The 27,373-nt window shown below is 38.4% G+C and overlaps 1 protein-coding gene across 3 annotated transcripts in view; it reads left to right on the top strand.

Annotated features, from left to right (window-relative positions):
- The window catches only part of LOC125090641 (cytochrome P450 3A12-like), a 56,986-nt gene that overhangs the window by 1,095 nt on the left and 28,518 nt on the right, over positions 1–27,373 (top strand). For 2 of the 3 annotated variants that reach the window (XM_047713497.1, XM_047713498.1), the window contains 6 exons: positions 1,634–1,727; positions 3,006–3,058; positions 8,233–8,332; positions 25,288–25,401; positions 25,663–25,751; positions 27,096–27,244. In XM_047713497.1, coding sequence (XP_047569453.1) covers positions 1,634–1,727; positions 3,006–3,058; positions 8,233–8,332; positions 25,288–25,401; positions 25,663–25,751; positions 27,096–27,244 — 599 coding nt within the window. The remainder of the gene's footprint in view (positions 1–1,633; positions 1,728–3,005; positions 3,059–8,232; positions 8,333–25,287; positions 25,402–25,662; positions 25,752–27,095; positions 27,245–27,373) is intronic. The other variant, XM_047713500.1, reaches the window with a different exon arrangement.

Below are 27,373 nucleotides of genomic sequence, written 5' to 3'. Positions count from 1 at the left end.
GTTGGGATGGTAAAGAAGGAATGGAGGTGGGACTAACCAAGGCCACCCTGGCTTCTGCAATTGGTACTGATGCATCCAGCTGTAGTAGAGGAAGGAACCAAATACCCAGGTGGACCTGAGGTGTCTCTGCTGGGTCCCTAAAGCACATGTCCTTTCATGCAACTTTGTGGGTTTCTTTGACTATAAAATATAGCATTTGCTGGATTTGAACAGAACATTCAGAACCTCTACTGCGTTAAAGGCTAGCCTCCAAAGAAGAGGAGACAAGGCCTTAATCCCAATCTCTGGAAGATTTTACCATTACTCATTTTATGTTGCATAATACATATTCTTCTGTCAACTGGAGGTACCTGGATTTTGGAAGGCCCCCTATCAGCTAGCTGAAAACACCTCAGGGCTTGCTGAGCCTTTCTACCTACCATACTTTCCTTATTTGCCTCTATGGGGTTAGCCTTGTAGGCTTAGCAGGCTCATGGTTAAAATGGTTTCTGGTAGCCTCTTTCCCTACCTCTCTTCTTCCGCCACTCTGCCATCTCCCAGCAACACCTAAGAGGAAGGACTGCAAGAATCTAGAACCCTCAGTTGTGGGACACATGAGAGATGATGGCAGGTAGCCCTGCCTTTGGAAGCACCATCTGTAATGGGTTTTTGAGATAGTTGATGCACAGAGTTGGTAAACTAACTCTTTGTGAGTGACCATCTTGAAAAAAATGAGTATACCTGACAGTGTGCTGAGCCAGTGAGTATCTCAGGTTGAAGGACCAGATGCCATGAGGGGACGAATGGCCTGGAAATGGATTGTTTCTTACTGATTCTTTCATATGGTATCATTTAGGGCACACACAGGTCAGTCCCCCTTCTCTGTGCTATAAGAGAACCAGAGTGCCAACAGACTTGGGTAGAGCTGAAAGCATCTCACTTTTCAGTAAGGTCAGTAGAGCCTTGAACACAGTTTTAATTGTACAAAAATAAGACTGTTGTTGCTCGAGCCCTCTCTACAAATATAGATTTAAGAAGGTCCAGATCCACAACCATTACAGAGCCAACAAGGAAGGAAAAGCACAAAGGTCTCTGAGCAACTGTATGAGCATTTTCATTGCAGACTCTCAGTAAGCCTCAGTTCATAAGTAGGCTGGTGTGCTCCAGCCTACTTGAGTAGGTGCAATTAAGCAAAATCTCATCATTGGAGAAGAGAAGTAATTTTTCCTCTTTCCACCTAGAATGAGAATCTCCAAAATCATGGAAGAGTCATTTACTAAATAGGGATGAGTGAATTTCCTGGAGGAAGTCAGCATTAACCTTTCAGGAGTTCTCAAGTGTTTCTCAAGTATTCTCAAGTATTTCTGAAGTATTTCTCAAGCATTTCATTCTCAAGTTTCATTCCAGGATTGAGACCATGATGTTTTCAGCTACACTTAGCTAATCATCCTTACTTTTTGTGGGTCTCACAGTGGAGGTGGTAAAGCAGATGATGAGTGAATGTAATTATTGCTATTGGAATTGCTGTCATTATTTCTCACCTACATGTTATTTCCCTCCGATGCTTATTGCAGTTCTGCATCAGTGACTGGCCAGCCCCAGCACTTATTACACCCACTATCCCTGTGACCTGGCCTTCTCTTTCACTTTATAGATATGGGACCTCCACACATGGACTTTTTAAGAAGCTGGGAATTCCTGGGCCAAAACCTCTCCCTTTTGTGGGAACTGCTCTGGCCTACCGAAATGTGAGTGTTGCTTGAGCTGCCTCTTTTGCTTCTTAAGGTTGCAAATCCCACTTTAGTTCCATAGTAAAAATATTCCCCCTCAGGAGGTAATTCTTAGGTTTCCTGACTTTCTAGAAATGATGTAATAGGCCCCACCCAGCACATGGTCAAGTCTACCCCAGGCCTCTGTTTGTTGTTAGGAGCCTCAGGGTTTGCCCCAGTGGGGAGCCCAGCTCTCTGGCTAATTCAGCAAAGGACTTGATGTTTTAGCTTATGAGCCTCATGAAGAGGCTTTTGTTTCTGGCAGGTGCAGATTCCCAGGAAGGCATAATTGTACTTGGTATTAGGAGAAGAGCAGCAAAGGTGTCCATGTTACTTGTCCATTAGGCTGTGTATGCTAGAGTCAGACTTTTTTGTTCATAGTACAAGCTATGGATAGTCTTTTTCCTCCCAGGATAGCTCTAGAACTTCAGTTTATTGGGCAGCCCGAGATTCACTTTTGGGGAATTTGCACATGCTTGAATTCTTTCAAGAACTGGCCAATAATTGCAGTTATTTTCATGGCACTAATTCTCCCTTTGCTAATGGCGAAATCTCTTGGGATTTGAGAGGTTGAAGGGGAGCTCTCAGCTTTACTTCTCAACCTTCAGAGGAGGCACCCTATGAGTGAGTTGAACAGGGAGGGAATATAACTGAGGTGAGATGGTGTGTGTGTATCGACTTCAGATTTTAAGCTTCAAATGAGTTTGTTGGTGTGTGTGTATTGTTCTTCATACAAAGGAAGAACTGCCCTTATAATATCACTAGAAAAGAAATACTTTGAAAAAATTATTAAGAAATTAATGTAACTGCAGGTGCCCAAGTGGCTTCAGTCTTTCCATGTGGCCCCGAAGGTAATAATTCAGAGGGTTCTGAGATTTAGACACAGCACATGCATAAGAAAAACACATCAGACAGGGAGAGGTTATATAGTCTTCACAGATAGGGTAAGTTGTTCAGTATCTACAATACTTGGACATAATTCAAGATGGACTTGAAATTCTGTTTCAGTATTTCCTCTGTTTTCTTTTATTTTTGGTAAGTCTTGCTAATTTTGGCCATTCTAACTGGTGTAAGGTGATATCTCAATGTGGTTTTAATTTGAATCTCCCTGATAAGTCACCTGTGAATAAGAGCTTCTCTCTAACTGCCAGTCAGAGACAGTAAACCACATTTCATGTGATCTAAGTCATTTTGGTCCTCATTAGATGTAGGGCTTTGTACATTTAGATTAGTAATACATTCTGTTTCTTCTTGCAGGGTTTTTGCGATTTTGATGAGCAATGTTTTAGGAAGTATGGAAGAATGTGGGGGTGAGTATTTTGGACATTTCCGGTAGATAGACTTGTTATGATGAGGACTCTATGGTGTGGATTGTCTCAGTCAAGAACTCTTGGGATGCAGCCCACTGTAGTAAAGCTTCAGCCTCTGCTTTCTGGGACCCCCCGTGTTACCAGGTATGCAGGTCCAAATGCAGATTGGGCCTGGAGGGTATTCTTTATATTTTGGATTAAATATGTCCTTTTGAAAGAAGAGTTGGGGTAAACACAATGGAAAAATCATTTCTACTCACCTTTTCTTACTTTCACTATAAGGGTGGAGTTTGTTTTCTGAGAAAGGCAATTCTCGTATGGTTTCACTTGTATGTGGAGCATAAGGAATAGAGCAGAGGACCACAGGAGAAGGGAGGGAAAACTAAATGGGAAGAAATCAGAGAGGGAGACAAACCATGAGAGACTCTGGACTCCAGGAAACAAACTGAGGGTTACAGAAGAAAAGGGGTGGGAGGATGGGGTAACCAGGTGATGGGTATTAAAACACAGTTGCAACCCAAGAATTAATCCCACTTAATTATGGTGAAAAAAATATCAGGCCAAGATTTTTCTTTCAATAGAAGTATTCAATATACAAATGTTTCTTTATTCTATGGACTTGAAAAGATGTAGGAAAAATTTAAATCCCAATGTTTCCTAGTGGGGTGATGGACTTGGTGATTTTGTAGTATGGCCTCGGCTGCTTTTATTAGATGGTCCTGCTCAGTTTTGCCAGGGGTTTGGTGAGGTAGAGGAAGAGGTACAGTGTGGTGCTGGGATTCTCACAGCCAGTAGTGTACATCTCTATCTTCTCTGGTCAAGTCCTCAGAAACCATAGGGCTCTGAGTTGAATGGCCCATAAGCAACATGATGGAATAGAAAGAACCCAGATCTCTGGATCACCACTGGTTCAGCTCCACTATCACTTCCTACATTTGGTGCTGGTTAGCTCTGGATGGAGCCAGACTTACATTGTGGGGCCCAGCTCTGTCTTTAGTACATGGTTCTCATGCTTGACTGTGGATAAGAACCACCTGGGAGAGCCTGTTAAAAATGCAGCTCTTTGGGCTCCATGCCCCAGCAACACCAAATCTGGAGGATATGGGGTGGGTCCTAAGAATCTCAAATTAACTGATAGAGGAAGCTATGTTATGGTTGTGTGGGATCATGAATATAAAGGGTTACCCAAACCACTGTCTGTTGTCCATCCAGGTGTTTTTTTTAAAGATTTAATTTATTTATTTCACAAACAGAGATCACAAGCAGGCAGAGAGAGGAAGGGAAGCAGGCTTCCAGCCAAGCAGAGAGCCTGATGCAGGGCTCGATCCCAGGACCCTGACATCATGACCTGGGCTGAAGGCAGAGACTTCAACCCACTGAGCCACCCAGGCACCCCATCCAGGTGTTTTTGAACAAATATGATGGGACAAGGGAAAATATGATCAGGCTGATGGGAGAGTTGTCCTACGTGACACCTCACTAAGTTCTATTACTGCTACAACAGTAAAGGAACATGACTCCCACTGAAACCTTCTGAGTTTTAGAATAAATTTTAGGGATGCATAGCATTTAGTTCATTGATTCTCATATTTATTTATTTATTTATTTATTTATTTATTTATTTATATTCAGTTCAACTAGCCAACATATAGCACATCATTAGTTTTTGGTGTAGTGTTCAACAATTCATTTTTAGATGTGATAACAAAACTATGAAATACCTCTGTGATGTCAAAGAAAGAATAGGGGACTTGTGGAAAAATTTTCATTTTGTTCTAGTAAATGTAAATGAGTTATAGAGGAAAACACAATGTTAGAGGACCCCAATGTTTATAGCAACAATGGCCACGGTCGCCAAACTGTGGAAAGAACCAAGATGCCCTTCAACGGACGAATGGATAGGGAAGATGTGGTCCATATACACTATGGAGTTTTATGCCTCCATCAGAAAGGATGAATACCCAACTTTTGTAGCAACATGGACGGGACTGGAAGAGATTATGCTGAGTGAAATAAGTCAAGCAGAGAGAGTCAATTATCATATGGTCTCACTTATTTGTGGAGCATAACAAATAGCATGGAGGACAAGGGGAGTTGGAGAGGAGAAGGGAGTTGAGGAAAATTGGAAGGGGAAGTGAACCATGAAAGACTATGGACTCTGAAAAACAATCTGAGGGTTTTGAAGGGTCGGGAGGTGGGAGGTTGGGGGAACCAGGTGGTGGGTATTAGAGAGGGCATGGATTGCATGGAACACTGGGTGTGGTGCAAAAACTATGAATACTGTTATGCTGAAAAATAAAATATTTAAAAAAAATAAAAAAACTATTAAAAAAAGAAATAAAAAAATTTTAAAAAAAGATTAGAGCAGAGATCAAAGAGTTAGAAACTAGAGATACAGCAGAACACATCAATGAAACTAGAAGATGGTTCTTTAAAAGAATCAATAAGATCGATAAACCACTGGCCAAACTAATGCAGAAGAAAATAGAGAAGACCAAATTAATAAAATTATGAATGACAATCTGAGGGGTTTGAAAGGGTGGGGGGTGGGAGGTTGGGGGAACCAGGTGATGGGTTTAGAGAGGGCACGGATTGCATAGAGCACTTGGTGTGGTGCAAAAACAATGAATACTGTTATGCTGAAAACAAATGCAAAAGACTCCACTCCCAAACTACTAGAACTCATACAGCAATTCAGTAACATGGCAGGATACAAAGTCAATGTACAGAAATCAGTGGCTTTCTTATACACTAACAATGAAAATACAGCAAGGGAAATTAGAGAATCAATTCCATTTACTATAGCACCAAGAACCATAAGATACCTGGGAATAAACCTAACCAAAGAGGTAAAGGGTCTGTACTCGAGGAACTATAGAACACTCATGAAAGAAATTGAAGAAAACACAAAAAGATGGAAGACCATTCCATGCTCTTGGATCGGAAGAATAAACATTGTTAAAATGTCTATACTGCCTAGAGCAATCTATACTTTTAATGCCATTCCAATCAAAATTCCACCAGTATTTTTCAAAGAGCTGGAGCAAATAATCCAAAAATTTGTATGGAATCAGAAGAGACCCTGAATCACTAAGGAAATGTTGAAAAACAAAAATAAAATTGGGGGCATCACGTTACCTGATTTCAAGCTTTACTACAAAGTTGTGATCACCAAGACAGCATTGTACTGGCATAAAAACAGACCCATAGACCAGTGGAACAGAGTAGAGAGCCCAGATATGGACCCTCAACTCTATGGTCAGTTAATCTTCGACAAAACAGGAAAAAATATACAGTGGAAAAAAGACAGTCTCTTCAATAAATGGTGCTGGGAAAACTGGGCAGCTATATGTAGAAGAATGAAACTCGACCATTCTCTTACACCATACACAAAGATAAACTCAAAATGGATAAAAGACCTCAACGTGAGACAGGAATCCATCAGAATCCTAGAGGAGAACATAGGCAGTAATCTCTTCGATATCAGCCCCAGCAACTTCTTTCAAGATATGTCTCCAAAGGCAAAGGAAACTAAAGCCAAAATGAACTTTTGGGACTTCATCAAAATCAAAAGCTTCTGCACAGCAAAGGAAACAGTCAACAAAACAAAGAGACAACCCACGGAATGGGAGAAGATATTTGCAAATGACAGTACAGACAAAAGATTGATATCTAGGATCTATAAAGAACTTCTCAAACTCAGCTCACACAAAACAGATAATCACATCAAAAAATGGGCAGAAGATCTGAACAGACACTTCTCCGATGAAGACATACAAATAGCTATCAGACACATGAAAAAATGTTCATCATCACTAGCCATCAGGGAGATTCAAATTAAAACCACATTGAGATATCACCTGACACCAGTTAGAATGGCCAAAATTAGCAAGACAGGAAACAACATGTGTTGGAGGGGATGTGGAGAAAGGGGAGCCCTCTTACACTGTCAGTGGGAATGCAAGTTGGTGCAGCCTCTTTGGAGAACAGTGTAGAGATTCCTCAAGAAAGTAAAAATAGAACTTCCCTATGACCCTGCAATTGCACTACTGGGTATTTACCCCAAAGATACAGATGTAGTGAAAAGAAGGGCTATCTGTACCCCAATGTTTATAGCAGCAATGGCCACGGTTGCCAAACTGTGGAAAGAACTAAGATTCCCTTCAACGGATGAATGGATAAGGAAGATGTGGTCCATATACACTATGGAGTATTATCCATCCATCAGAAAGGATGAATACCCAACTTTTGTAGCAACATGGACGGGACTGGAGGAGATTATGCTGAGTGAAATAAGTCAAGCAGAGAGAGTCAATTATCATATGGTTTCACTGATTTGTGTAGCATAACAAATAGCATGGAAGACATGGGGAGTTAGGAGAAGGAAGTTGGGGGAAATTGGAAGGGGAGGTGAACCATGAGAGACTATGGACTCTGAAAAACAATCTGAAGGGTTTGAAGAGGTGGGGGGGTGGGAGGTTGGGGGAACCAGGTGGTGGGTATTAGAGAGGGCACGGATTGCATGGAGCACTGGGTGTGGTACAAAAACAATGAATACTGTTATGCTGAAAATAAATTAAAAGAAATGATTAAAAAAAATAAAAAAAATTTTTAAATAAAATAAAATTATGAATGAAAGGGGAGAGATCACGACAAACACCAAGGAAATAGAAACAATCACCAGAAATTATTATCAACAGTTATAAGCCAATAAGTTAAGCAATCTAGAAGAAATGGATGCATTCCTGGAAACATATAAACTTCCGAGACTGAAACAGGAATTTCTTTAAAATTATAATTTTTCATAACTAAGTGGGTGGTCTCTCCCTAATTTTTTGTTCCTAGATAAGTTGCTTGCCTTCAGGTATTCACTAACTTAAGTTTCTTCTTGATAATATACAAAAATTACTTGAAATGTCTGAACACATAAAAATACTTGAAATATTCTAAACATGCAAAAAATTATGGAAAATGGTCCAGGAAATACACACGTACACATTACCTAGAATTGATAAATGTTCTGATGTTATTCCTTTTTTTTCTAATGTTATTTCTAATCATGATGACAGATTTTAGATTATATAACATCAGGATGAAAGTTTGGGCTTCCAGGCATAGCTGCAGCTACAGAAACTGACATGTTAAATGTAATCAGTTCTGTTTTCCTAAAACAGGTTTTATGATGGGCAACAGCCTGTGTTGGCTATCACGGATCCAGACATGATCAAAACAGTACTAGTGAAAGAATGTTATTCTGTCTTCACAAACCGGCGGGTAGGCATGGAGTTATTTTAAATTTATATATTTATTTATTTATTTACCTACTTACTTATTTATAAAACTTTCATTTTGACACAATTATAGATTCACAGGAAGTTGTCACAGGAGTTCCCATGTCGTATGGTCTTCAAGCTCTTTCCCCTAATATCCTGCAAAGCTATATATAGTATGGAATCGGAAATCGACTTTAGTTCTAGCCACAGAACTTATTCAGATTTCAATGTTTCTATGTGCACTCATTTGTGTGTGTATGTGTGCATGTGTGTGTGTTGCTTTCTGAGCATTTATCTTTCATGTGGATTTGTGCACCCACCACTCCAATCACATTACAGAGCTGTTCCATCAACAAAAGTCTCCCATTTACTATTCTTTTGTAGGCATGGTGTATGGCTTGTCTTTTTGTTGTATCAGGGTCTTCAGCAGAACAAACATTTTTTTCCCTGGTTTTATTTTTTTAATTTAATTTATTTTTTCAGTGTTCCAAGATTCATTGTTTATGCCCCACACCTAGTGATTTGATTTGAATCTCCCTGATGGCTAATGATGATGGACATGTATCTGTTACCCATTTGTATATCTTCTTTGGAGAAGTGTCTGTTCATGTCTTCTACCCATTTTTTGACATGATTATCTGTTTTTTGAGTGTTGAGTTTGAGTAGGTCTTTATAGGTCTTAGATATCAGCCCTTTGTCTGTAGTGTCATTTGCGAATACCTTCTCCCATTCCGTGGCTTGCCTCTTTGTTTTGTCGGCTGTTTCTTTGCTGTGCAGAAGCATTTTATCTTTATGAAGTCCCAAAAGTTCATTTTTGCTTTTGTTTCATTTGTCTTTGGAGACATGTCTTTAAAGAAGTTGCTGTGGCTGATGTTGAAGAGTTTATTGCCTATGTTCTCCTCTAGGATTTTGATAGATTTCTGCCTCATGTTGCGGTCTTTTATCCATCTCGATTTTATCTTTGTATATGATGTAAGAGAATGGTCAAGTTTCATTCTTCTATACATAGGTGTCTAATTTTTCCAGCACCAGTTATTAAAGAGACTGTCTTTTTTCCACTAGATATTTTTTCCTGCTTTGTCAAAGACTATTTGACCATAGACTTGTGGTCCATATCTGGACTCTATTCTGCTCCACTGATCTATGTGTCTGTTTTTGTGCCAGTACCATGCTGTCTTGGTGATCACAGCTTTGTAGTAAAGCTTGAAATCAGGCAACGTGATGCCACCAGTTTTATTTTTCTTTTTCAACATTTCCTTAACAATTCAGGGTCTTTTTTGGTTCCATACAAATTTTAGGATTGTTCCAGCATTTTGAAAAATGTCTGTGGAATTTTGATTGGGATGGCATTAAAAGTATAGATTGCTCTAAGCAGTATAGACATTTTAACAATGTTTATTCTTCCAATCCATGAGCATGGAATGCTTTTCCATCTTTTTTGTCTTCTTCAGTTTCTTTCATGAGTATTCTGTAGCCTCTCAAGTACAGATTCTTTACCTCTTGGTTAGGTTTATTCCCAGGTATCTTATGGTTCTTGGTGCTATAGTAAATGGAATTGATTCTCTAATTTCCCTTTCTGTGTTTTCATTATTAGTGTATAAGAAAGCAACTGATTTCTGAACATTGACTTTGTATCCTGCCGCATTACTAAATTGCTGTATGAGTTCTTGTAGTTTGGGGGTGGAGTTTTTGGGCTTTCCATATAGAGTATCATGTCATCTGTGAAGAGAGAAAGTTTGACTTCTTCTTTGCAAATTTGAATACCTTTTATTTCTTTTTGTTTTCTGATTGCTGTTGCTAGGACTTCCAGTACTATGTTGAACAACAGTGGCAAGAGTGGACATCCTTGTCATGTTCCTTATCTCAAAGGGAAGTCTGTTAGCTTTTCCCCATTAAGAATGATATTCACTGTGGGTTTTTCATATATAGATTTTATGAAGTTGAGAGCAAACATTTTTTATTTTGATAAGGCCAATTTAACATTTTTTTCCTTTTATGGGTTATGAGTTTGGCCTCAAGTTTGAAAAATCTTTATCTAGCCCTACATCCCCAGGATTTTCTCAAAGTAGTTCATTTTATGTTTTACATTTAAGTATATAGTTTTATATTGTTTTATGTTTTACATCTGTAATATAAATCTTATATAATTTTATGTTTCACATTTAAGTCTGTGATCCATTTTGTGTCAATTTTTAGTGTTAATTGGGAGATGTGAAATTTAAGTCAAAGATCCTTGTTTTTGGCCAATGGAGTCTAATTGTTCCAGCACCATTTGTGAAAAGGTTATACTTCCTCCATTGAATTGCTTTTGTACCAGGATCAAAATTGAGTTGGGCCTATGTGTGTGTTGTCTATTTCTCATTCTTGTTCTGTTCATTGATCTCTGTATCTCTCCCTCCACCAATACCAGGCTCTCCTGATTACTGCAGCCATATAGTAAGTCTCAGCATCACGAGCAGTGATTCCTCCCATTTTATTTTTCATTGGAATTGTAGGTATTTTAGCTCCTTTGCCTTTCCATACAAATTTAGAATTAGCTAATCTATGTTTACATAATATTCGCTGGGATTTTTTAAATTTTTTTTTAAATTTCTTTTCAGCGTAACAGTATTCATTGTTTTTGCACCACACCCTCACTGGGATTTTTTAAAAGACATGATTTAAACTTGTCAATCATTTGTGAAAAATTTCTATCTTTACTAAGTCATGTCTTTTAATGCATGAACACAATATGTGTTTATTTAGGTTTTCTTTAAATTTTTTCACCAACATTAAGTTCTCAGTGTAGGAACACATGTTTTGTTCAACACGCATCTCAAATGTTTCACCTTCTTTGTGTGATATAATTATTATTGTGTTCTTAATGTGTTTTCACATATTCATTATGTAGAAATGTGGTTGAGTTTTGGTGTTGATATTTCCTATAACCTAGCTTAGCTCATTTATAAGATACAGAAGTCTTCTTTTTATATTCCTCAAGATTTTCTACATTGACAATTATATCACCTGAAATAGGGACATTCCTATTTTATCTTTCCAATCTGTATGCCTTCATTTCTTTGCTTTGTCTTATTGCATTAGCTAGGAGATCTATTATGATGTTGACTAAGAGTAGTGAGAGTGAACATTTTTGCTTTCTTCCTGATGTTAAGGCAAAATATTCAATCTTTTGCCATTTATCAATTTATATATACATTTTTACAATGAAAACTGTATATTTAAATGTGATGTTTTCATTTATAGAGTGATTATGACAAATGAAACATAGTAACATATCTATCACCACCCAGTTACTTGGTATGTGGGTGTGCATGTATATTAAGAACATGTAAGATCTACTTTTTAAGCAAATTTCAAGTATATAGTACAGTATTAATAATTATAATCACCATGTAGTATGTTGTCTCCAGAACTTACTCATCTTAAAATTGAAAGTTTGTACCATTTTATTACCATTTGCCTTTGCCCTCCTCCTCAGCCTCTGATAGCTAACATTTTCCCTCTGTTACTAAGCTTGACTTTATTTTTCTAGATTCCACTTATAAGTGAGATCATGAGACACCTGTCCTTCTGTGTCTGGTGTAGTCCTCCTAGCCTGTTGTCCATGTTGTCTAAGTTCATCCATGCTTGGAAATGACAAGATTTCCTTCCTTTTAAAAACTGAGCAATATTCCATATTCTCTATCCATTTATCTCTCCATTTACATATATTTATTTATTTATCTATCTATCTTTAAATTCCAGTTAGTTAACATACAGTGCAATATTGGCTTTAGGAGTACAATTCAGTGATTCATCACTTACATACAACACCCAGTGCTCATCACAAGTGCCCTCCTTAATGCTTATCACCCATCTAGCCCATTCCCCACCCACCTCCCTCCATCACCCCTCAGTTTATTCTCTATCATTAAGAGTCTCTTATGGTTTGTTACTTTCTTGAAACCCCTTTTTTACCCCCTTCCTAAATTTTCTTCTGTTTTCTTTCTCAAATTCCATATAGAGTGAAATCATATGGTATTAGTCTTTCTCTGACTGACTTGTTTCACTTAGCAGAACACTCTTTTTGCTTCATTCACACTGTTGCAAATAGCAAGATTTCTTTCTTTTTGGTGGCTGAATAGTATTCCATTATATATGTATAATGGAATATATATATATGTGTGTGTATATACACATACATATATATGTGTATATACAGACACACACGCATAGATAGATATAGATAGAGATAGAGATAGAGATAGAGATATATAGATGATATAGATCTCACATCTTCTTTATCCATTCATCAGTCTATGGATATATTTGTGCTCAATCCTTAGTTTGCCTAATGTTGATAATGCTGCTATAAACATTGGGATGCATGTATCCTTTTGAATATGTATTTTTGTATCCTATGGGTAAATACCTAGTAGTATAATTGCCAGGTCATAGGGTAGTTGTATTTTTAACTCCTTAGGAACCTCCATACTGTTTTCCAGAGTGATGGCGCTAGTTTACCTTTCCACCAACAGTGCAAATTCCCCTTTCTCTACATCCTCACCAGCATCTGTTGTTTCCAGAGTTGTTAATTTTAGACATTCTGAGAAGTGTGAGGTGATGTCTCATAATGGATTTGATTTGTAGTTCACTAATGATGAGTGTTGTTGAGCATCTTTTCATGTGTCTGTTAGCCATCTAGGTGTCTTTGGAAAAGTGTATATTCATATCTTCTGCCCATTCCTTTTTTTTTTTTAATTTTAATTTATTTTCAGCGTAACAGTACTCATTGTTTTTGCACCACACCCAGTGCTCCATGCAATCCGTGCCCTCTATAATTCCCACCACCTGGTTCCCCCAACCTCCCACCCCCGGCCCCTTCAAACCCCTCAGATTATTTTTCAGAGTCCATAGTCTCTCATGGTTCACCTCCCCTTCCAATTTCCTCAACTCCCTTCTCCTCTCCAACTCCCCTTGTCCTTCATGCTATTTGTTATGCTCCACAAATAAGTGAAATATTTCTTAACCAGATCACTTGTTTTTTGGGTGTTGAGTTTGATAAGTTCTTTATAGTTTTTGGATACTATCCCTTTATCACATATGTTATTTGCAAATATCTTCTCCCATTCCATAGACTGCCTTTTAGTTTTGTCAATTGTTTCCTTCACTATGCAGAAGATTTTCATCTTGATGAAGTCCCAATAGTTCACTTTGGCTTTTGTTTCCCTTGTATCCACAACGTGTCTAATAAGAAGTTGCTATGGCTGAGGTCAAAGAGGTTTCTGCCTATGTTCTCCTCTGGGATTTTGGTGGTTTCCTGTCTCACATTTGGATCTTTTATCCATTTTGAACTTATTTTTGTATATGGTGTGAAGAAGTGATCTAGTTTTATTCTTCTGCATGTGGCTGTCCAGTTTTCCTAGCACCATTTGTTGAAGACACTGTCTTCTTTCTATTGGATATTGTTTCCTGATTTGTTGAAGATTAACTGATCATATAATTGTGGGTCTATTTATGGATTTCCTATTGTGTTACATTGACATTTAAAGTAATCATTGATAGGTAAAGATTTGGCATGATTAGGTCAGTAATCCAAGTGTTTCATAGATCAGTTGTTCCTTCTTCTTGTCTTCCTTTGTAATTTCACAGTTTTTGTTATAGTGGTACGCTTTGATTTTTTTTCTCTTTATCTTTTCTGAATCTACTCTAGGTTTTTGCTTTGTGTTACTAGGAGGCTTACATATAATATCTTATACATGTAACAGTCTATTTTAAGCTGATGAGAACTTAACTTTGTTTGTATTCAAAACAATGCTTTTACTCCTCCTCCACCAGTTTTATGTTTTTGTTTTTTTTTAAGATTTTATTTATTTATTTGACAGAGAGAGAGAGATCACAAGCAGGCAGGAAGGCAGGCAGAGAGAGGAGGAAGCAGGCTCTCTGCAGAGCAGAGAGCCCAATGTGGGGCTCGATCCCAGGATGCTGGGATCATGACCTGAGCCGAAGGCAGAGGCTTTAACCCACTGAGCCACCCAGGCACCCCCAGTTTTATGTTTTTGATGTCAAGATTTACATATTTTCATATTGTGTGTTTGAAAATTATTTTAGCTATGTTATTTTAATTTTCTTTTAACCTTTCACTAGAGTTATGAGTGATTAGCAAGTCATTACTATAATATCACTGTGTTCTGAATTTGATTATATATTTATATTTACCATTAAGATTTGTACTTTCATGTGATTTCATGTTCTTAGTAAGTGTCCTTTTATTTTAGCTTGTAGAATTCCCTTTAGTATTTCTTGTAAGTGGGGTATTCGTATTCTTTCACTTTTTGATTATCCAGAAATATCTTTATCTCTCTCTCATTTCTGAAGGCCTTCTATTCTGGGTAAAGTATTCTTGGCTAGTGTTTATTTTTCAGCAGTTTGAATAAATCATCCACTGTCTTCTGGATTTCCAGATTTCTGCTGAGGAATCCACTGACAGCATTATTATGGGTGTTCCCTTCTTTGGGATGAGTTCCTTGTCCCTGGCTCCTTTCAAGACATTTTCTTTGTCTCTTATTTTTTTCTTTGTCTTTAAATTTTGACAATTTTATTATCCTGTGTCTTAGTGAATTCTTTTTTGGATTCAGTCTTACAGGGGACTTTAAGCTTCACATCCCAAGATTTTCATATATTTCCCAATTTGGGGAATTTTTCAGCTATTGTTTCTTTAGTACGTATTCTGCCCACTTCTCTCTTCTCCTGTTGTGACTTCCGTAGTGTGAATATTGTTTCATTTGATGGTGTCCTATAAATCTTGGAGGTGTTTCTCCCCAGTTTTTTTCCCATTATATTTGACTGCATAATCTGAAATAATCTAGAGGGCACCATTGGTTCAGGCAGTTGGGGCCCACACCTTCAGCAATTGTATGATCCTTGGTAGTAAAGCAGTGGAGGGTTCTTTGTGGCTGCCGTAGCTCTTGAAGTCTTCAGCAGCAGCACCAGATCCAGCACCAGGAGACTGGAACTACACCAAGCAGGGTGGTAGCCAGAGTTGGTCCTATGCACACACTCATCTGTGGAGGCTGAAAGCAATCACATGCCCCAAACGAGCCTGGGTCCAGCAGAAGTACATTGGCCAACTGTGAACACACAGGTAGGCTTGAGTGTCTGGGCTGCCTGTGTGCACTTATGTGGCTTCAGGGATAGTCATTACTGCATGCACAGCAGTGGATGCTTGTTACTGGAGTTCAGGCTGGCAGTGTGTAACTTGTATAGGTTTAAGGTTTAGCTGTGGTCTCATGTGGCAGTGCAATCCAGTGACAGGAGTCAGGTATGGCCTTATATCTTAAATGTGCTGGGATCTGAGCTGGTGTTGTACATAAACCCAGTCACAAAGGTATACAGATTCCAGGGATCAGGGTGTAGGTGGTAGAACTGACTGAAGCAACTCAAGTGTATGCAGATGGGATACAGCAGGACTCTGGCAGCTGGAGTCTGCAAATGTGAAATCCCCTGGGACCATCAATAGCAAAATCTTAGAGGATACACAGTGCTGGGCCAGCCATTGGTTCTTTAGCAGCTAAGGTTGCTAGGATATTCTGCAGAGGAGGACACAGAGAAACATAGTCACTCCTGCCACTTGATGTACTGGTAGTCCTGCCCTTCTTTGTTCCTACCTGTGTTTAGATGTGTCAGCCATGCCAGTCTCTGGAAGGTTTGAAACCAAAATAGGTAATTTGTGCCATGCCTTGAAGGGCTGGGCTAATGGCCTCTTACTCTTCTGTCCTTTTCCCAATAGGAGAATTCTCTGAGGCCACAGAGTGTCCTCTCGGTGCTGAGCAGTGCTGGCCTGGCTCCTGATGTGATACAGGCAAAATGAAGCTATTCTCCCTACCTTTTTAATGCCATTATTCTTAGTACTTTTACTCTACTGTGTTGTTGAAGCTTCTTAAATGTACTCCCAAGCTCTTAGACCTATTTTTATTTGTGGATAACTAATTGTTGTTCTTTGTGGGGTAACAGAAGCTGGAGTGTCCTGTCCCATCACCCTAGTGATATCACATCAGTCTTTCCTCATTGAGGTGATATTAGGTGTAGGGTTTTTAGCTGCTCTTTATTAAGTTGAGGAAGTTTTCCTCTCTTCCTAGTTTGTGAGTTTTTACCATGAATGCATATTGGAGATATCCATTTTAAAACAAAATATAGTTTTGGAAGATGGAAAAAAGATTCAACATTGTTGATTTGATAGGCCAGTCTCACTTCTGAGAAACAGAATTATCTCCCTCTTTTTTCTTACATCCCTGGAGAAAATACAGGGGAAAATATTTTCATGTAACTGCATCATTTCTTGAGAATAGCAAATAGATTATTTGCTGTTGTTATTTTAAACCAATAGGTTTTTTTATTATGTTATGCAAATAGATTATCAATCATTTTAGTGTTAACTACTACTTTTTTTTTTTAAATCACTATATGAAGAAGAGTAAATGGCAGAGGAGTAGGAGATCTAAATTTTGTCTGGTCCCAGGAATTCAGCTAGATAGTTATCAAACCATTCTGAACACCTACAAACTCAACAGGAGATTGAAGAAAAGAATAGTAGCAATTCTATGAACAGAAAAGTGACCACTTTCTGGAACATAGGACATGCACAGAAGGGAATCCGAGGCTAAATTTGCAAAGATAGACCCAGGGTGTAGGGAGCCTCCATCACTAACCAGCAGGTGATAGAGCAGTGGAGCACAAAATTCAGAACTTTTAGAAGTCTGCTCCACTGAGGGATGTCACTCCAGTGGCTAAGCAGGGAGTGGAACCCTCACAGGGATGGTGTGGTCTTAGGACCCTCAGGGTCACAGAAAGACCAAGGGTGCCTGAGTGTGGCAGAGCCCCCAAGTATCAGAGTGGGGTAGCCGGCTGCAAACACGGAGCCAAGGACTGGGCTCTCAACTTGGGGTTGCCATAAACCATGATCTGTGGCATAGTCAGCCCACTGCTCTTTGAGCAGGGACCCAACAAGTGGCAGATCCAGGAAGACTCCCCTTCCTCCCCCAGGAGGAGTGGCATGGGAGCATACCACAGGAATCTGCTGAGTTTGGAAACTTTAAATGGGGTTGTGTGCCAGAGATAGAAACGTGCAGTCAGAGGCTGGGTGAACACAGAGTGTGGTCAGAGACTAGAGAGACAGGAGTGATTGACTGCTTTTCTCTGAGGGCTCACTGAGGAGTGGGGCCCCAAGCTCTCAGCTCCTCTGGGGCCAGAGATTGGGAGGCCACCATGTTCATTCTCATCCTCCAAAGCCGTATGGAAAGCTTTCAGGGGACAAAAGCTACCAAGAGCAAACCTGAGCAGATTACTTAGTCTGGCTCCTGGGAAGGGTGGTACAACTCCACCTCAGGAAAAGACATTTGAGAATCACTGCAACAAGCACCTCCCCCAAAAGATCAGCAAGACCATCCAGCCAAGACCCAGTTTACCAATCAATGAGAGCTGCAAAACTCCAGCGCTAGGGGCATTCAGCACATAGAATTCATGGTTCTTCCCTACAGTTCTGTAGTCTTTCTTTTTTTTTTTCACCTTTTTAAGAAAATTTTTTTAATCATTTTTAAAAATTTATTTTCAGCATAACAGTATTCATTGTTTTTATACCACACCCAGTGCTCCATGCAATCCGTGCCCTCTCTAATACCCACCACCTGGTTCCCCCAACCTCCCACCCCCACCTCTTCAAACCCTTCAGATTGTTTTTCAGAGTCCATAGTCTCTCATTGTTCACCTCCCCTTCCAATTTCCCCCAACTCCCTTCTCCTAACTCCCCATGTCCTCCATGCTATTTGTTATGCTACACAAATCAGTGAAACCATATGATAATTGACTCTCTCTGCTTGACTTATTTCACTCAGCATAATCTCTTCCAGTCCCGTCCATGTTGCTACAAAAGTTGGGTATTCATCCTTTCTGATGGAGGCATAATACTCCATAGTGTATATGGACCACATCTTCCTTATCCATTCATCCGTTGAAGGGCATCTTGGTTCTTTCCACAGTTTGGCAACTGTGGCCATTGCTGCTATGAACATTGGGGTACAGATGGCCCTTCTTTTCACTACATCTGTATCTTTGGGGTAAATACCCAGTAGTGCAATTGCAGGGTCATAGGGAAGTTCTATTTTTAATTTCTTGAGGAATCTCCACACTGTTCTCCAAAGAGGCTGCACCAACTTGCATTCCCACCAACAGTGTAAGAGGGCTCCCCTTTCTCCACATCCCCTCCACCAAAGAGGTAAAGGATCTGTACTCGAGGAACTACAGAACACTCATGAAAGAAATTGAAGAAGACACAAAAAGATGGAAGACCATTCCATGCTCTTGGATCGGAAGAATAAACATTGTTAAAATGTCTATACTGCCTAGAGCAACCTATACTTTTAATGCCATTCCAGTCAAAATTCCACCAGTATTCTTCAAAGAGCTGGAGCAAATAATCCAAAAATTTGTATGGAACCAGAAGAGACCCCGAATCGCTAAGGAAATGTTGGAAAACAAAAATAAAACTGGGGGCATCACGTTACCTGATTTCAAGCTTTACTACAAAGCTGTGATCACCAAGGCAGCATGGTACTGGGATAAAAACAGACACATAGACCAGTAGAACAGAGTAGAGAGCCCAGATATGGACCCTCAACTCAGTTCTGTAGTCTTTCAAAGTTAATTTTTAAAATTTTCTTTATATATTTCTTTTTCTGTTTTTTAAAAATTTTTCTTCTTTCCTTTTTCAACCAACATCTTATCTTACCAATTCCTTTTTTAAATTATTTTTTAATTTCTATTTTTATAGTCATATTCTATCACTTTATTGTATTTAACCTTATTTTTGCATATATATTTTTTCTTTCTTTTTTTCTCTTTTTTATTGTTTGTTAGTCACCATACAGTACATAATTAATTTTTGATGTAGTGTTCCATGTTTATTGTTTGCATATAACACTCAGTGCTCAATGCAATCCATGCCCTCCTTAATACCCATCACCAGACTCACTCATCCTCCCATCCCCTCCCTTCTAAATCTAAGTTTTTCTTTCATTAAACTTTTGCGATACAGTTTCTTCTAACAGACCAAAATATACCCTAAATCTAGTGTATGGCTTTGTGTACCCTAAGTCTAGTGTATCTGCTGCCTGATTACATTTTCTCCTTTTTAAAAAAATTTTATTTTTTTCTTTATTTTTTCAATCAACTTCTTATCAATTTCTTTTTTAAAATATTTTTACATTTTCATCTTTATAGTCATATTCCACCTTCATTGTATTTACCCTTATTTTTGTGTATATATATATATAAGTTTTTCTGTCTTTAAAATTTTGGGAGGCAGTTTCTCCTAACAGACCAAAATACACCCCAAATCTAGTATGTGCTCTGTTTTAGTCACCAGCTGATCTTTTTTTTTTTCTTTTCCCCCTGGTTTCAGGTCTTTTCTGATTTGTTTAGTGTATATTTTTCTGGTGGAGTTGTTACATTTTTAGCATTTTGTTCTCTCATTTATCTTTTCTCTGGACAAAATGACAAAATGAAAAAGCTCACCTCAAACAAACAAACAAAAAACACGGGACAAGAGGCAGTACTGACTGCCAGGGACCTAATCAATAAATACAGACATGAGTAAGATGTCAGAACTACAGTTCAGAATGATAATTATAAAGATACTAGCTGGGCTTGAAAAAAAGCATAGAATATACTAGAGAATCCCTTTCTGCAGAAAGAAAGGAACTAAAATCTAACCAAGTCAAGGCTATTAATGAGATGCAACAAAAAATGGAGGTTCTAACTGCTAGGATAAATGAGGCAGAAGAGAGAATTAGTGATATAGAAGACCAAATGTTGGAGAATAAAGAAGCTGAGAAGAGGAGAGATAAACAACTACTGGATCACAAGGGGAGAATTCAAGAGATAAGTGATACCATAAAATAAAACAATATTAGGATAATTGGGATCCCAGGAGAAGAAGAAAGAGAGAGGCGCAGAAGGTATAGTGGAGAAATTATGGTGGAGAGCTTCCCTAATTTGGAGAAGGAGACAGGCATCAAAATCCAGAAGGCACAGAGAACCCCTCTCAAAATAAATAAAAATAGGTCAACACCCCGTCATCTAATAGCAAAACTTATAAGTCTCAGAGACAAAGAGAAAATCCTGAAAGCAACTTGGGACAAGAGTTCTGTAACCTACAATGACAGAAACATTAGATTGGCAGCAGATCTATCCACAGAGACCTGGCAAGTCAGAAAGGACTGGCATCATATATTCAGAGAACTAAACGAGAAAATATGCAGCCAAGAATACTATAGTCAGGTAGGGTGTCATTGAAAATAGAAAGACAGATTAAATCTTCCAGGACAAACAAAAACTAAAAGAATTTGTGAACACCAAACCAGCCCTACAGGAAATATCAAAGGGGGTGCTCTGAGCAAAGAGAGACCCTAAAAGTAACAGACCAGAAAGGAACAGAGACAATATACAGTAACAGTCACCTTACAGGCAATGCAATGGCACTAAATTCATATCTTTTAATAGTTACCCTGAATGCAAATGGGCCAAATGCTCCGATCAAAAGACACAGGGTATCAGATTGGGTTAAAAAAATAATAAGAACTATTGATATGTGGTCTGCAAGCGACTCATTTTAGATCCAAAGACACCTCCATATTTAAAGTGAGGAGGTGGAAAACAATTTACCATGCTAATGGACATCAAAGGAAAGCTGGGGTGGCAATCCTTATATCAAACAAATTACATTTTAAACCAAACACTGTAATAAAAAATGAGGAAGGACACTATATCATACATAAAGGGTCTATCCAACAAGATCTAACAATTTAAAATATCTATGCCCCTAACATGGGACAGCCAATTATATAAGCCAATTAACTATAAAATCAAAGAAACACATCAACAATAATACAATAATAGTAGGAGACTTTAACACTCCCCTCACTGAAATGGAGAGATCATCTAAGCAAAAGATCAACAAGGAAATAAAGACTTTAAATGACGCACTGGACCAGATGGACTTCACAGACATATATTCAGAACATTCCATCCCAAAGCAACAGAATATATATTCTCCTCTAGTACCCATGGAACATTCTCCAAAAGAGATCACATCCTGGGTCACAAATCAGGTGTCAACTGGTACCAAAAGATTGGGACCATTCCCTGCATATTTTCAGACCACAATGCTTTGAAACTAGAGCTCAACCACAAGAAGAAAGTTGGAAAGAACTCAAAATCATTGAGGCTAAAGAGCATCCCACTAAAGAATGAATGGGTCAACCAGGAAATTAAAGAAGAATTTTTAAAAAATTCATGGGAACCAAAGAAAATGAAAACACAACTGTTCAGAATCTTTGGGACACAGCAAAGGCAGTCCTAAGAGGAAAGTCTATAGCAATACAAGCCTTTCTCAAGAAACAAGAAAGGTCTCAAGTACACAGCCTAACCCTACACCTAAGGAGCTGTGGAAAGAACAGCAAATAAAGCTTAAACCCAGTAGAAGAAAAATAATAAAGATGAGAGCAGAAATCAATGAAATAGAAACCAGAAGAACAGTAGAACAGATCAAGAAAACTAGGAGCTGATTCTTTGAAAGTGTTAATAAGGTTGATAAATTCCTAGCCAGACTTATCAAAAAGAAAAGAGAAAGGACCCAAATTAATAATATGAATGAAAGAGGAGAGATCACAACCAACACCAAAGAAATACCAACAATTATAAGAACATAGTGTAAGCAACTATATGCCAGCAACTGAAACAATCTGGAAGAAATGGATGCATTTCTAGAGATGTGCAAACTACCAAAACTGAACCAGGAAGAAATAGAAAACCTGAACAGACCCATAACCTGTAAGGAAATTGAAGCAGTGATAAAAAATCATGGATAGAGGGTACATACATCAATATCATAAAAGCCACCTATGAAAAACCCACAGTGAATATCATTCTGAATGGGGAAAAACTGAGAGCTTTTTCCCTAAGGTCAGGAACACAGCAGGGATGTCCACTATAACCACTGTCATTCAGCTTAGTACTAGAAGTCCTAGCCTCAGGAATCAGACAACAAAAAGAAATAAAAGGCATCTGAATCAGCAAAGAAGTCAAACTCAAACTCTCTTACTTTATGTGAACAAACCAAAAAGACACCACCCCAAAACTGCTAGAACTTATACAGGAATTCAGTAAAGTGTGAGGATATAAAATCAATACACAGAAATCAGTTGCATTTCTATACACCAACAACAAAACAGAAGAAAGAGAAATTAAGTAGTCAGTCCCATTTACAATTGCACCCAAACCTATAAGATACCTAGGAATAAATCTAACCAAAGAGGCAAAGGATCTGTACTCAGAAAACTATAGAATACTCACAAAAGAAATTGAGGAAGACACAAAGAAATCTAAAAATATTCCATGCTCATGGATTGGAAGAAAAAATATTGTGAAAAGTCTATGCTACCTAGAGCAATCTACACATTTAATGCAATCCCTATCAAAATGCCATCAACTTTTTTCAAAGAAATGAAACAAATAATCCTGAAATTTATATGGAACAAGAAAAGACTCCAAATAGCCAGAGGAATATTGAAAAAGAAAACCAAAGTTGGTGGCATCACAATTCCAGACTTCAAGCTCTATTACAAAGCTATAATCATCAAGACAGTATGGTACTAGCACAAAAACAGACACATAGATCAGTGGAACAGACTAGAGAGCCCAGAAATGGACCCTCAACTCTATGGTCAACTAATCTTCAACAAAGCAGGAAAGAATGTCCAATGGAAAAAAGTCTCTTCAACAAATGGTATTGTGAAAATTGGATAGCCACACACAGAAGAATAAAAACTGGACCATTTCCTTACACCACACACACAAAAATAGACTTAAAATGGATGAAAGACCTCAATGTGAGACAGGAACCCATCAAAATCCTTGAGGATAACACAGGCAGCAATCGCTTTGACCTCAGCCGCAGCAACTTCTTCCTTGAAATATCGCCAAAGGCAAGTAAAGCAGGGGCAAAATGAATAATTGGGACTTCATCAAGATAAAAAATCTTTTTTCACAGCAAAGGAAACAGCCAACAAAACCAAAAGACAACTGACAGAATGCGAGAATATATTTGCAAATGACATCAGATAAAGGGCTAGTATCCAAAATCTATAAAGAATTTATCAAACTCAACACCAAAGAACAAATCGTCTAATCAAGGTGGGTATCAGAGAGGGCATGGATTGCATGGAGCACTGGGTGTGGTGCAAAAACAATGAATACTGTTACTCTGAAAAGAAATAAAAAATTAAAAAAAAAAGAAATTGACAGAAGACATGAACAGACATTTTTCCAATGAAGACATACAAATGGCCAACAGACACATGAAAAAGTGCTCAACATCCCTTGGCATCAGGGAAATACAAATAAAAAGCAACAATGAGATAGCACCACACACCAGTCAGAATGGCTAAAATTAACAAGTCAAGAAATGATAGATGTTGGGGAGGTTGCAGAGAAAGGGGAATCCTCCTACACTGTTGGTGGGAATGCAAGCTGGTGCATCCACTCTGGAAAGCAATATGTAGCTTCCTCAAAAAGTTGAAAATAGAGCTACCCTACAACCCAGCAATTGGACTACTGGGTATTTACCCCAAACATACAAATGTAGTGATCTGAAGGAGTACGTGCATCCCAATATTTATAGCAGCAATGTCCACAATAGCCCAACTATGGAAAGAGTCTAGATGTCCATCAACAGATGAATGGATAAAGAAGATGTGGGATATATAAATACAATAGAATACTACTCAGCCATCAAAAAAATGAAATCTTGCAATTTGCAACAATGTGGATGGAACTAGAGGTATTATGCTAAGTGAAATAAGTTAATCAGAGAAAGACAATTCTCATATAGTCTCAATGTATGAGGAATTTGAGAAACAAGACATAAGATCTTAGAGGAAGGGAGGGAAAAATGAAACAAGACAAAACCAGAGAGAGAGAAAAACCATAAGAGACTCTTAATCTCAAGAAACAAACTGAGGGTTGCTGGAGTGGAAGGGGGAGGAATGGGGTGGCTGGGTGATGGACATTGGGGAGGGTATGTGCTATGGTGAGTGCTGTGAATTGTGTAAGACTAGTGAATCACAGACCTGAGTTCTGAAACAAATAATGCATTACATGTTAATAAAAAATCACCATATCAAGACATGTTTTTACAGATGCTCATGCTGTACATATATGTGAAGACAAGAGGTCTGAGGCAACATACAGTTTGCCAGGCTATCTGGCTATCTTCCACCAATCCAATTCTACCATTTCCCCTGGAGGAGTAGTTTCCCCACCAAATTTTCCATACCACATTTACATGAAAAAGGAGATTGGAGTATAAAGTCTGGAAAGGACGTCAGGTGACTTGATGCCTCCTTCAGCCTTGCAGGACGCTAGGTATTTAGGATAAATATCTATTGAGCATCTAGCATAGGGACTGCTACTAAGTAGACAGTCATTAAGTATTTGGTGAATAAGTGTGGCCCAGACAGTTAAGCATCTGCCTTCACTCAGGTCATAATCCCAGAGTCCCTGGATTGAGCCCTGATTCTGTCTCCCTGCTCAGCGGGGAGTTTGCCTCTGTCTATTCCCTTGTTCATGCTCTTTCTCTCTCTCAAATAAGGAAATGAATAAATAATAATATAATAATAAATAAAATAAAATAAAATAAATAATAGAAATATTATAAATATATAATAATGAATATAATAAATATCAATAAATATAATATATTATACATAACATATAATATAACATATTATAAATATATATAATATAATGATAAATATAATAATAAAAAACATTTGATGAGTAATTTATGCCCATTTAACAAATTTTCCAAACTGTGGAGACCTACAAAACTTATGTAGGGCAAAATATGTTTTGCTTTGACTCTAGTCTTTTGGTCCTGTGGGATTAATGAAAAATGCTATCTCTATGTCTGAGGATGAACAATGGAAGAGAATACGAACATTGCTGTCTCCAACTTTCACCAGCGGAAAACTCAAGGAGGTAAGAAAAGAACAGAACTTTTAATTAGGAAGTTAAGGAATATTCCTGGGGACAGATAGAAAATAAGGTCATAGTCCATCTCTAAGTGGTACTCTACTATATTTGGGCTTCCCCAAAATGGTCTTTTATCTTCATGTTCTGGAAGAGACATGATAAAACTTGTTATTAAATGCCCTTACTGCTCCATGCTTGTGAAAGCTATGTCATCCTAGGACTTGATTCTCATATTTAACTTCAGGTGGTCATGTATTTTGTTTGTAGATGTTCCCCATCATTGGCCAGTATGGAGATGTGTTGGTGAGGAACCTGAGGAAGGAGGCAGAGAAAGGCAAACCTATCAACTTGAAAGAGTAAGTAGGAGTCCAGTTGCTGGGATTCTAACTCTGTCATGACACTTCCCAGCTGTTGCCACAGAGTCAATTCCCATTGTTGAGTTACTCCAGTGAACAAGCTGATGTAGGTGTATGGTGTTACAACTTCAGTGGGCCAGCCAAGAAGAGGTAGCTCACCTCAAAATGCAGGGAAGTCCAGAGAAAAAGAGTCTTCTTTTGTGTGCATGAGTTGGGATTTATTTACTTGCCTAATCATCACCTCGGACATTTTAGAAGACAAAAATACATTGTTTGAAAAGAAGAAACATGAGTGTAGAGAGTATGGAATGGTGGGAGGGGAACGTACTTGGTACATATTCCTGGGCACTGGGTGGAGCACAAAAGTTACCCTATGGAACTTGGAACAACTTAAACCCTTCCCTGATTTTGTTGAGGATATTAGCAAATACTAAATATTAACTTTTATAACCATTTGTCCATCTTTTAATCTCAAAAGGGAGAAGGCCCTGCACATGGGATAGGTAGGGTGATGATGATTGATAGATAGATAAACGATAGATAGATGATAGATTTGTTTTGCCTAAATTGGATATATTTTAATTATGCAGGCTAAACAGATGTACATTGCAACTGTCCTGGGAAAACTAGGCCATATGACCACTTAGATATGGCACCCCCATTTCAATTTTGGATTGATTTAATATATATATTTTAACTAGGAACATTCTTTGTTCTTACATTTTCCAGAAATGAGTATGCCCTCAGGGCAAGCTAGATCTCTGTTGTTGAGAAAGAGTGGGTCTTTCATGAAGAAGCCTTAGTTGGGGTATAGAGAAGAAGGGATGATGTTTCTGGCAGCACAGAATATGGTCTTGGTGTTCTGTAATATACTGTTGAGGAATAACCTCTGAGCATAGTTACTGTGGTGAGAGAAGATCCAGACCAGTTTCATCTTTCTTGATTCCCTGAGAAAGGGTTCATTATTCCACCATTTGTCCTGCTCAGACACAGTGCTTATCCACCTTCTATTGCACACACTCAAAATTTATTACTGTAATTTGTCAGACTTTGTGTCTCTATCCCTCCATGACTGAGCTCTTTGAACTCAGAGGTGTGTCTAACTTGCCCTAATGTCCCCATCACCCCAGGACAAGGCCAGCTGTATCACTGGCACCTCATGAACACCACATGAATGAATGTGATGGTATATAGACTCTTCAGATGACCCAGATGCTGGTTCTGAAAGTGTGGCTCTTGTCTTGCCTGAGCATGGGATCTACATACACTTCTTGCTGCATGTGTTGGATAAGGATATTAAAGAGGTGCTGATCTTAATTATACATGTCTTTGTTTCTCTCACAGCATCTTTGGGGCCTACAGCATGGACGTGATTACCAGCACATCATTTGGAGTGAACATTGATTCTCTCAACAATCCACAAGATCCCTTTGTGGAAAATGCCAAGAAGATCTTAAAATTTGATTTCCCTGATCCATTTTTACTCTCCATAGGTATGTACACTAGTGTTTCTTCTTTTCTCCTCCTTCCTTTTTCTTCCCTTGCTTCCTTTCTCTCTCACTTCCTCCCTTCCACTTTTCTTTTCTTTTTTTCCAAATTTACTTTTTGTAAGGATTTTATTT

Source organism: Lutra lutra, chromosome 18 (assembly GCF_902655055.1).
Source record: "Lutra lutra chromosome 18, mLutLut1.2, whole genome shotgun sequence".
NCBI lineage: Eukaryota > Metazoa > Chordata > Mammalia > Carnivora > Mustelidae > Lutra > Lutra lutra.
This window is presented reverse-complemented; position numbering and strand designations above follow the sequence as displayed.